We start from the raw sequence: 12231 nt of genomic DNA on the forward strand, positions 1-12231 counted from the left end.
GGGTTTTCTGTGTAGCCCTGGCTGTCCTGGAACTCACTCTGTAGACCAGGCTGGCCTCAAACTCACAGAGATCTGCCTGCCTTTGTCTCCCAAGTGCTGGAATTAAAGGCATGTGCAACTACCACCTGGTCCCTCCTCCAGATTATAAACTTTGTCAAGATTACAACTTTCTAAGTATCTGTAGAAACTGAATTTAATTCCTTTTCTACCTTACCAAGCCCATTTGTAAATTTGGAGGGCAGCACCAATTTCCTTATTTTCTAATCCAACAACTAAACGCCCTGGTCAAATGTCCAGTCTCACCACTTCAAATAATCACTGTATTTGCAACCAGTTCAACGACATATCGATACCATTTACAAGACTTGCTTCAACACTCTACTTAGTAAGAAAAACTGTTTTTAAAACTTCAAAGAAGGGGGCTGGTGAGATGGCTCAGCAGTTAAAAGCACTGGCTGTACTTCAAGAGGTCCTGAGTTCAATTCCCAGTAACCACATGGTGGGTCAATAATAGGATCTGATGCCTTCTTCTGGCGTGTAAGTGTACATGCAGAACAGAGCACTCTCACATAAAAAAATAAATAAAACTTCAAAGAAAAGTAGAAATCTTTATGATTACTGTAAAAAGAGCATCTTTAATAGCAGGTCTAATACTTTAAATTTCATACTGAAGATTTTGTAAAAAGACAAACAAACAAAAAACAACAATAACAACAACACACGGTCAACTTGAGACAATCCTAACTTTCTTTTCCCCAGCTCTCCAAAAGTTTTAAAATAAATCTGTGGGTACCATAAAGATCTTTTATTTTAGGGTAGGACTACAAAATGATCAGCTAACTTGTTTTCGGTCTGAGTATGTTTTGTTTAGGAGGTGGCAAGTTAAGAGGAAAAGAGAGAATTAATATTTGCAAGATGTCATTAATCTCCAGAAAGAGCCCAGGACAGCCCACCCTGCCCCCATCCCAGCTCTCATTTCAGAACTAACCCAGTTTTCTGTTATTTGGCTCTGAAAAGTCTTAAATCTGTAACAAGAGACTGACTTCCTGTTCTCAAGAGTGTGCCTGCCAACAAAAACATTTACAAGAAAAGCCCCAGGGCCAAAAAAATGCCTACTAATTATTTCTCAGCACCCCCCACCCCTAATTCAGGAAGGTGAATGCTGTAAACGCTGTATCTTAAAACTCTGAAGTATGTGTTGAAAAATGAAGAGAAAGCCCACAAGAACTGTTTGCTGCTTGCTGATATTTATTGCATTCAAATTACATCAGTTTTATGGCCCTTGGGCACAAATGATGGGATTTTTATATAATATTTTATTCAGAATTCCACAAAGATTATACTATATAGTTATCAAAATACCCACTGGAAGTTGTATTCCCATTACCTTCCCAAGTGAGGAAGCAGCAGCCTTGAGAGCCTGGAGTTGCCCTGAGCTTTTGCCAGATGGCCGAGTGGGCCCTAGCTGGACTGACAAGCCCAGGGCTAGGTGCTCGTGGTGGTCCATCCATCCACTGTGAGCCCTGTCACCAGCTTAGCAGCCCCCTTGCAAGAATGCACAGGCTGGGTAATAGGTGTGAACATGCAAAGGACCTAGAATAGGAACAGTTGAGGAAAGGATTGAAGAGTAGATGCCACCTGATCTCATGGCCTATGACAAAGCTACCATCATCAGGTGCCAATCCAGGCAACTGGGTCACAACAAGAGGACCAAGAGCACAGAAATCAACTCAGGCCTCTGCAGCCAGTTGAGGTTCAAGAATTGCGTAAGGGAAAGGCAATGGTAGATGAGTTGTGTCCTCAACAACTGTGCGAGACAATCAGGTACCTACGTGCAAAAGAAGAGGGAGGGAAGGAGAGGAGGGGAGAAGGGGGAGGGGGAGAAAGAGGCTGCAGGAAGGAAAGGAAAGAGAAAAACAGGCCCGGCTTTGAGGGCTCTAACGTATACTTTACACCAGGTTTGAGCTAATTTTGCCCCATGAATTATCCCAAGGCTTTAGCAGACGTCTCTTTCTGATCCCTTCGTGTCTGACCTCTCCTCCTGGAAACACATCAGTCTCTTTTCTTCTCTAACAGAATCCACTCTTTGGGATTCCCATCTTTAGGTCTGAGGAAAAGAAGGCATGCTTTCTACCGGCCTGCTTACCCGATCAAGTCTCCTCTCACTAGGGGTTGGATGTGGCTTGTTCCCTGAAAGTTCCTTTGCTAGAATCTTGGTGTGGCGATGTGGAGAACACTGGGAGAGTTGGGGGAGGGAAGCCTGATGGAAGGTGGTTACATCATTGAGGATACCATCTGTGGAAGTGATGGACATATTCTCGTAAGACCCTTTAGTTGCTAGGAGAGCAGACTGCGATGAAGAGTGAGGCTGGCCTCAGAATCTCCCCAACTGCCTGGTGCCTTTTGTGGTATCTTCCTCTCCCATATGCCTCTACCGCGTTAGCTAGCATACAGCCATGATACAGTCCTCACTGGGGAGCAGGTTCTGGATCCCAGGGGATACTGGCTCCTTCTGAGTCCCTTCTTGGGTCCCATCAGCTGCTGAGACCCTCTCCGGGCCCTGAGAGAACCCAACTCACAAGTGTAAGCTCTTGAGCTTAGCTACCCAAGGGCACTATCCTGCAGGAAATCTTCTTACTGTCTTTTAGAAGGACAGGTCTGCAAAGGCAAGAAATTTTCCATATACTCCATTTCTCATTGCTAATGTTGGCAGAGGGGTCAGGAAGTCACATCCTTACAGTATTGGTGAGTTTCAGTGCACACAAATTTCCACAGAACAAATTAGGCCTTGTGCACTGAAAGATTTAAGGCACGCATACTGTTGGGACTGGCAATTCTTCATCAAGGAATTTAACCTGAGAAAACAATTAGGAGAATGTCCAAGGACGTGTGCAGAAGATGGATTGCTTAAGAAGGAGTAAAGACAACCTTTGAAATTCCAGTGTGACAGGATAGGTTAATTGAATCATGGTGCTTGAATGAAATAGAATCCAATTAATTATATTTAAAAAAAAATGGTAGAGCTGGAGAGATGGCTCAGCAGTTAAGAACACTTGCTGCTCACTCATGAGGAGCTGAGTTCAGCACCCACATCAGGCAACTCACAACCAATTCCATCTCAAAAAAACTGATGCCCTCTTCTGGCCTATGCAGGCATCTGCACTCACATATGTGCATAAATTAACACACACACACACACACACACACACACACACACACACACACACACACACAATCTTTTTACAAAGATACAATGATACAAGGGTTAGGGATGTGCCTCACCTGATAGACAATTGCCTAGCAGGCACAAAGCCCAGCTCCATCCCCAGCACTGCATAACTGGGCATGGAGGTGCACACCTGTAATCCAAGCACTGAGGGGCTGAGGCAGGAGGATCAGAAGTTCAAGGTCATCTGTAGCTACACAAGAGTTTAAGGCCACTTTAGGATACATGGGATTTTGTCTCGAAAGAAAGAAAGAAAGAAAGAAAGAAAGGAAGGAAGGAAGGAAGGAAGGAAGGAAGGAAGGAAGGAAGGAAGGAAAGAAAGAAAGAAAGAAAGAAAAAAGAAAGAAAGAAAGAGAAAGAAAGGAAGGTGCAGATTCTATATGATATGTACACATAAACTTTAAGTGTATTAAGTCAAACTGCTTATGAAAGACATAACGATACTGGGTGGTATCTAGTAAGTGCTTACTGTGTACCAACTACTATTCTAAGACCTGTCCAAGGACTAGCTCAGTCATTCTTCACATCAACCCCACCAGGAAGAAACTGCCTCTGTTCCTCTTCACAGGGGCTCTGGCGGGTCACATGACTTGCATAGGCACACACAAGAGACTACACTCAAGCAGTTGGACCTCAGAGCCTGTATTCTTAAAAAACGTGATTATACTTCTCTATGAAAGGTCATATTTATTTTTGAAAATGAAACAAATAAATGTTACATATGCTTGTTGTGTGTTTTTGAGAAAGCTAAGGAGGACTGAAATGAAAATATTAACAAGAAGCACCATAATAAAATTCACTCATTAATATTGTGGTTCTTTATTCTGGAAAGGTACATTTACTGTGTTACCATTCGAATCCTGCATCCCCATTCTACACAATACTCAGGCTCCTGGTGGGAATAGAGGAATATGCCTGCCATGGTGTATGTAGAGGTCAGAGACAACATTCTGAGGTTGGTTCTCTCCTTCCACCTTGGTTTTGAGGCAGGGTGTCTTTCTCTTTCTGCTTGCTATATACTCCAGACTGTCTGGTCTGAAAGCTTCCAGATGATTCTCCCATCTCTCTGCCTCTCTTTCCTCCATAGAAGTGCTGGGGTACAGTTGCAAGCCACCAGGGATCAGACTCAGGTTGTCAGGTTCACTCACACCGCAAGTGCGGGTTGAGCCATGTCATTGGGCCTCCCTAGATGTGGTATCAACCAAGGCTCTAAAGGCTTTCCTCAGTTGTTCAGTCTGCACAATGTAGCAACTCTCTGTAACATCTTCCTGGATAGTTCAGTATTTAGAATTCACTACATGTTATATGAAAAACACAAAGGCCCTGGCAGCAGAATGATTCCTTAAACATATCTGTCGGCTTGCCTACCTAGCTTCCTTTTTCATGCTTGTTTTAAAAAGACAAGGAACTACGGAGTTGTTTGCAGATGGTTTTCATCACTGCCTTTGGTCGCATTAAAAGCGGCTTTCTTTGAATCACTCCTTTCACTTTGAAACCTCTTCCAGACTAGTTTCTCCAGGGACACTGACTTCTGAGGATGACCTGCTCCTCCCTGTGGGTCCAGCGTCCCCATCTGCTCTCCTGATGGCCTCTGCTGGAGACACTCCTTAATTTCCAGAAGGCAGGGTTCCCTGCTACCCTCAAGGGCCACACAGGAGCCAACAATGCTTGAAAACAACCTAGAGCTACAGCAGCTGTGAACTTCATTTCCTCTTACGTCAGTCCAATGAGTTGCTGTGACTGTCCAATAGTAGAGGAGGAGATGTCCTTTACAGAGACTGTCCAACGGTAGAGATGTCCTTTACAGAGACTGTCCAACGGTAGAGATGCCCTTTACAGAGACTGTCCAACAGTAGAGATGTCCTTTACAGAGACTGTCCAATGTTGGGGATGTCCTTTACAGAGACGGCCCAACGGTAGAGATGTCCTTTACAGAGACTGTCCAACATTAGAGATGCCCTTTACAGAGCCTGTCCAACGGTAGAGGAGGAGATGTCCTTTACAGAGACTGTCCAACATTAGAGATGTCCTTTACAGAGACTGTCCAACATTAGAGATGTCCTTTACAGAGACTGTCCAACATTAGAGATGTCCTTTACAGAGACTGTCCAGTGGTAGAGATGTCCTTTACAGAGGCTGTCCAACATTAGAGATGTCCTTTACAGAGACTGTCCAACTGTAGAGATGCCCTTTACAGAGACTGTCCAACAGTAGAGATGTCCTTTACAGAGACTGTCCAATGGTAGAGATGTCCTTTACAGAGACTGTCCAGTGGTAGAGATGTCCTTTACAGAGACTGTCCAGTGGTAGAGATGTCCTTTACAGAGACTTTCCAATATTGGAGATGTCCTTTACAGAGACTGTCCAACATTAGAGATGTCATTTACAGAGACTATCCAACATTAGAGATGTCCTTTACAGAGACTGTCCAATGGTAGAGATGTCCTTTACAGAGGCTGTCCAACATTAGAGATGTCCTTTACAGAGGCTGTCCAATGGTAGAGATGTCCTTTACAGAGACTGTTCAATGGTAGAGATTTCCGTTACAGAGGCTGTCCAGTGGTAGAGATGTCCTTTACAGAGCTTTTACGACTCACCTAAGGTCCTTTAGCCAGAAATAAACACAAAATTGAATATAAAAATGCACATTTTGGGTAGTATCTTAGGTGGTAAAAGTATTTTCTGTGCAACCATGAGGATCTGAGGTTGACCTCCTGGAATCCATGTAAAAACAAACAAACAAAACAACTAGGCACAGTGCTGTGCACCTGCAATTCCAGCTCTGGGGCTTGGGGCAGGAGGATACCTGAGGCTCTCTGGGAGCAATTCTGGCCTCCTAGGCATGGTCCAGGCCAATGAGAGATTCTGTCTCACAAAACAATAAGGCAGATGGTACCCAAAAAAGGATACTTGACATTGTTCTCTGGTTTGTATGTGTGTGTAACATGCACACACATATGCACATATGTTTACATACATACACATGCATGCACACACATGCATATGAGTACACACCCAGAGACACACATGAACATGGGTGTACATACACATATGTGGCACGCACACACATGCAAACATATAAACATGCACATGCACATACACGCATACAGACACACACACACACACACACACACATACACACACACACTATCCTTTTCACTTTATCCTGACCTAGGGTGATTTATTCAACGGAACTACTTTGTTCATTTGCTTTTTCCAAACTGGATGACAGAAGGCTGTGAAGGGAGGGGGATTTCAAATTTTTATTTCTTTATTTTCTATTTTTATATGTATATGTGTGTGCATAACTGTGTGCAACTCCAGTTTCAGGGGATTGGATGCTAGAAACAGAACCCAGGTCCTCTGCAAGAACAGCAGTTGCTCTTAACAGCTGAGCCATCTCTCCAGGCCTGGAGGGTTTATTTTTAAAAGGAGGATCTAATTCTTTTGTGATCATGAATATTTCTTACTCTTTCCAGAAGGGGTACTAACAAAATGTATTTCAGGATTTGGGACGAGATACAATCTTATACCTCACCATCTCCTGTGAGTCAACTGATGAAAGACCTTTAGTGTCTGACCTGGACACCATTCCAGAGCCTAGTCTGCTGAGTGTCCATTCCCTTCTACATAAGTCATGGATGAAACAGAACAGAGGCAACATTAGAACAAAATAGAAGGCATTTATTAAATATATGTGATGTGGGCTTTAATATCAAAGAAAGCGTGCGTGAATAGACTCCTCATCCGTTTAACAAAAATATCAATTGTTCCTTAAACATGAAATGACTAAATGCCACAACATACAAAAGTCTTTTTAAGTTAAAGTGAGAAAGACAAGAATCACAGCTTGAATAAATACAATGAGCTCAGGTGGTCCAATCAAGGCATAAGGCACACGTTAAAACAAGGAATCAGTGAATCAGAATGCAGCTACTCTGGCACACAAGTCTTTACACACGGCTCCTCCAACCAGGCACACATCCTCCCAACCAGAGGAGAGAGCACTGCATGCTGGGACTCCTTCTCTCTAGGTTCAAGTTTTTCCAGGTGCCCATGCTATGTGTGCATAGGCTTCTCCATGGGAGGAATACTGCTGCTAATACTTTATGGGTAAACAAAACCTTTATGCTGTAACAAACATGAAGTTTCTAATTAATGCCCCTTTCCCTCCAAACCAAAATCGAGTAAAACAAAACAGACTGTGAAACCTGGTCTTCAGCATCCACACGGAAAACAAACGATGATTCTGTATAGCAGGGTTGGGCGTGTGTCTGAAAGACGACCTCATGTCCATGACCTTGCTTGTTCTTTCTGCCTCCACTTGCCTGAGATTCCCATTCTGGCTTACACTGTGAGCAATCCTTATGCTCTCCAGACTTTTAAGTCACGGAGTTCCAGAGCCTTCCAGCATTTGCAAGAAGCACGTGTCTGAGTGCCTAGGTCAGCGTTTTCTTTGAGGTTAACTCCAGGACTCTAGTGTACGGGGTGTAACTCCTGGAAGGCAGGGTGATTTCACGGGTCCTGCCTGTGGGGCTGAGAAATGAAAAAAAGGAAGGAGAGGAAAATGAGATAAAACTCTCTACAGGCTTCAGGTAGTAAGAAATCGGCACTGAAAAATAAAAATGTGGTGATTAATAATGCAGTTGAGTATTTCACAGAAACGCTATAAAATGGATTTGCCATGGACTGAACATTGTATCCCTGCAAATTCAGAGCCGATATCCTAACCCTCAAAAGGATGGCGTCAACAGGTGGAAAGGCCATGAGGGTGGAGCCCTCAAGCATAGGATTATTGTCCTTACCAAAGGTCTCCGAGAGCTTCAAGGGAGGACCCAGGAAAGGCATTGTCTGTGCACCAGAAAGCACAGTCTGACCAGACCCTGAATCTGTTGGGGCATTGGTCTTGCACTTCTTGGCCTCCAGCATGAGAAGAAAATTTGCTGCCCTTTTAGCTTCTAGTTCCTTGTGACCAAATATGTAACTACATTTCCCAGCCTCCTTTGCAACTAGGTAGACCATTTTCCTGGATGGGCAGAAATGAGGTTTGAATGATACATCCACATGCATGATCTTACATATTCACCTTCTCTTCTCTTTTATGGGGGGAGAGAAGGGACACTGGCCCACTCAAGCATGTGGCTCTGGTGGCCTTGCCCTTCTCCCCCATTCCCTCTGCCTTGCTAAAAACCCTTAGATTACATTCCTAAAGCTAGCACCATGGTCTAGTCCCTTACTTGGCCACTTCCTCCTCCTCCTCCTCCTCCTCCTCCTCCTCCTCCTCCTCCTCCTCTTCCTCCTCCTGAGGCTGACACCAAAGTCCAGCAATTAAAAGCCCACTTTGGTTCACCTAATTAACACACCCAATTAAAATTAAACACATCCTAACACGGAGTTTCTCATTTTACCTTTATAAACCGATGTTTTTCCTATGTGCCACATCTATCTCCTCTCTATCCAGAGGCAGTCCTTTGTCCCTCAGGGACAAATACCTCTTCCCCACTTTCCCTGTCCCCTTCCCCTTCTCCCTCGTCCCCTATCTCCTTTACCACAGCATTCTAGACCATTCTAACACAGACCTCCCTTTTCCTCCTCTTAAAAACTACACCTACAAGGTCATTTGCTACTGTTTTCTGCCTGAGTCAGAAAGCAGCCCCAAAAAACAGGTGTTTGGGTGTGGTTTGTGCCTAATCCAGGGCCTGGGAGGGAGCCCCCACTGTTCAGGAGTCCCCTTCAGGGAGGGTGGGTCCAAGGATGTCACTGGTGGAAGAATCCTAGAACCCTGAATGACTGTGTAGAGTGAGGCTCATTTCACCCTGCCTTGAACTGTGGTATGGAGATACGGAGGTGAGCCACTGAGGCTTGAAGGTACCACCACAGTTACATTCTTCACCCCACTAGCACCATGACCAAACACACAGGAAGCGTGACAGTTAACTTCCTCACCTCTAACTTCCCATGTCCAGTTACTCACAAAGTGGTACGGGCTGCATCCAGAAGGGTGAGGGGCAGGGGTGTCAGATCTTACACATTGCATGTCTCCCCTAGGAGGCAGCTGTGCAGTGGTTTACTTCAAAGTGAAAACCTTCCATCTTGGAGGGAATCTCATTAAGACATAGGATGTGAGGCAGGAGATGAAATAACAGGACGTTCTAAGGAGAGGTGAAACATTCCACTCTGCAGGGTAGCTCCTTAATCTCAGGAAGCAAACAACTCCAAGGCTTCAGGAAGTCCCTGAAACTGACCAGATCCAATCCTTCCCCTAGCATACATAAGCAAAGAGTAGAGACTGCTGAGAGACACTTGCAGATCAGTTGAGCCTCCTGTGAGAACTAGAGACCAAAGCCAGGAGTGGTGGTACCTGCCTTTAATCTCAGCAAATCTCTGCGAGTTCAAAGCCAGCCTAGTCTACATAGCAAGCTCTGGGTCAGCCAGAGCTATACAAAGAGATTCTGTTTCAAAAATAAAATTAAATAAATAAATAAAACAAAAACAAAAAAGGAGGAGGAGGAGGAGGAGGAGGAGGAGGAGGAGGAAGAGGAGGAGGAGGAGGAGGGGACCTGAAAAAGGCTCTGACCGACTGAGCTGCCTGGAAAGGACACTCTCCAACCTGTTGAGCTACCTGCAGGCTGTGCAGTGTGCTCCAGGTTCCCAGCTTTCAGGGGCTGTCACCCACACTGAGGTGGGCTTTGGGTGATAGAGCTGTCCTCAAACCATTTCTGCTTCTGTAACAAACCCCAATAAAACTCGTCGGTTCAGTAAGTTGGACTTTGATGATACCCTCACTCTGGTGTGTCATAGGCTCCCTATCTGGGTAAGTAGACATTCGTTCACATTCGTTCACATCTCCCCAGATACAGTATCGCACAACAGAGATCCAGTGTGTCCTTTCCATGAATTCCATTCCCCGGGGCACACTAAAAATGACTTTTGCCCAGGCTCTGACACACAGCAGCAGGGTCTCCTATCACACTAATTTGCATCTGTGCCCATGGCTAGGTCTGATTTCTCTGAGAGTGAAAACCATGTCTCGCTCATCTTTGTGACCTCAGTAGTTCACAAAGGCCAAGCCTGGAGCTTTCAGTCCACACAGACATGGGGATGGAAGCCAGAGTGAGTTTGAGGAGGGGGCAATCACAGAGACAGGAATCTCTGGGGTGTGGCACCTCAAAAATTCTCAGGTGACCTCACTAGGCAGATTAGATGAATAGCAGGGGCAGAAACCAGATGGCCTCGTGTGCCAACTCCTATGAAAATTCCATGCAACACAAATGGTCTCCTGTGACAATATCCTAAAAGCTCATAAAACGCAGAAATATTTATAAAGGTGAACATTCTGGGTTTCAAAAACAGGCACTCATATCCCAACCTTTCAAAAATGTAAAAGGTGGGGGCATTTTATTAAGCTGATCACTAGGAAACAATAGGACTTCAAGAGCATAGGTCATTTTAATCACAGAACTGAAATTTGCTTGTTTTCTGGAACACAGTTGGGATCCTGCTAACCTTTTTATGAATCCACAGAGGAACAGTTTCCCTGGAGGCAGGAAGCACTAGCAGAACCAAAAGATAAAGCTTTGGCAAAGGGCTACTTTATATTTTGATCTCTATAACAGAAATGTGAAAATACAAGCCTTGAAAGCACTTATTATGTGAAGGGCACTAATGGCCATGGGGAATATCTGCCACCAAACTGCACCTACTAAGAGGTGGTTAGAGAGATGGCCCAGCAGTTAGGAGCACTTGCTGCTCTCACAGAAGGCCCAGGCTCAGTTCCCAGCACCTACACGTTGACTTACAACTAGTAACTCCAGTTCCAGGGGATCTGATGCCCTCTTCTGGCCTCTACATGTATCAAGTATGCATGTGGCACACATACATGCAGGCAAAACAGTCACACACATAAAATAAAATAAATTACATCTAAAAAATTAAAAGTAAATCTAATTAAAAAACACAACTGAGTCTACCACGTTTCAATTTATTAAGGAGCAGAAGAAAAAAAAAAGTCTCACTGCTCCTTTTTATTTTTCTCTGTACTCAGAGGCCAGATGACCTTAAATAATTCTCAGTGACTAACCAGTATGTATCGTCCTTTTCAAACAGAACGGATTCTTAGAAAGCAAAAACTCTCGAACTCACAGTGAGTCCCTCCTCATGTTTTCATTCCATGATGAGATAGATCCTTGCTCACTAGAAATGAATGCAACCCAGAGAGGAGCAGGAGGAGAAGCAGCAGGACAGGAAACTAGAGACAGGAGGAAGACGGCTGTCAGGTAAGCTGGAGAGAGGGAGGAAGGGAATTTCTGAGGCCCTCAGGAAGGGAAATGATAGTGCAGGTAAGCGAGCAAGCCCACCAGCAAAGCAATCACTGCTAAGCTATGGCTCTGCTGTAGATCACGGGAAAATGGTAGAAATATCCACAGATTATGAACCTGCAAGTGCTTGGGCTGGGTGCCCTGCATTTGTTAGCTGTCCACTTGGAAGCAAGCTTTCAGGGTGCTGTACAGGAATATTTTCTCAGCCCAACAGCCGCCATCTTCACGAGTTGGCACATGATTATCACAACTGGGCTGGTTGACTATTGGCCTTCCTTACAGGAGGTGGGGGGGCAGGAGGATCACAGGCCCTTCGAGTATCCAACCATTTTTCCTAACCAGCTGTATTCAACTTCTCCCTAATGGATAGTGTCCTCAGGGTCTTGGGTGGGGCTGGAGTACACAGGCTTGGAAGAACTAGGAGAAGGTGACTCCATCTACGTGGCTAGGGGGAAGCCAGCACACATGCTGGGTGATGACTTTGTAGTATTGCTGCTTGGGGTCACCCATACTCCTATCAGTAACCCCTCCCCCATCTCTGGAAGTAAGCCCAATAAACTCACTGGTTCCCCAGGGGAAACTTTGGTGGAACAGAACTTTGGATTGGCATTGGGATCTTATGACAAGGGAGGTTAGATGTAACCTAGTACCCTCACCCCCAGCAGAGAAAATTCTCGAAACAGGATC

General features: G+C 44.8%; 1 protein-coding gene across 1 annotated transcript in view; it reads right to left on the bottom strand.

The window, feature by feature from the left end:
• Positions 1 to 6899: 6899 nt before the first annotated feature.
• Positions 6900 to 12231, bottom strand: part of Myzap (myocardial zonula adherens protein) — a 92771-nt gene continuing 87439 nt past the window's right edge. The window contains exon 13 of the mRNA XM_052713759.1: positions 6900 to 7762. Within this exon, the coding sequence (XP_052569719.1) occupies positions 7666 to 7762 (97 nt within the window). The 3' untranslated portion in view covers positions 6900 to 7665. The remainder of the gene's footprint in view (positions 7763 to 12231) is intronic.

This window comes from Peromyscus californicus, unplaced genomic scaffold (genome assembly GCF_007827085.1).
Source record: "Peromyscus californicus insignis strain IS unplaced genomic scaffold, ASM782708v3 Scaffold_11__1_contigs__length_118956290, whole genome shotgun sequence".
In the NCBI taxonomy this organism is placed as follows: Eukaryota; Metazoa; Chordata; class Mammalia; order Rodentia; family Cricetidae; genus Peromyscus; species Peromyscus californicus.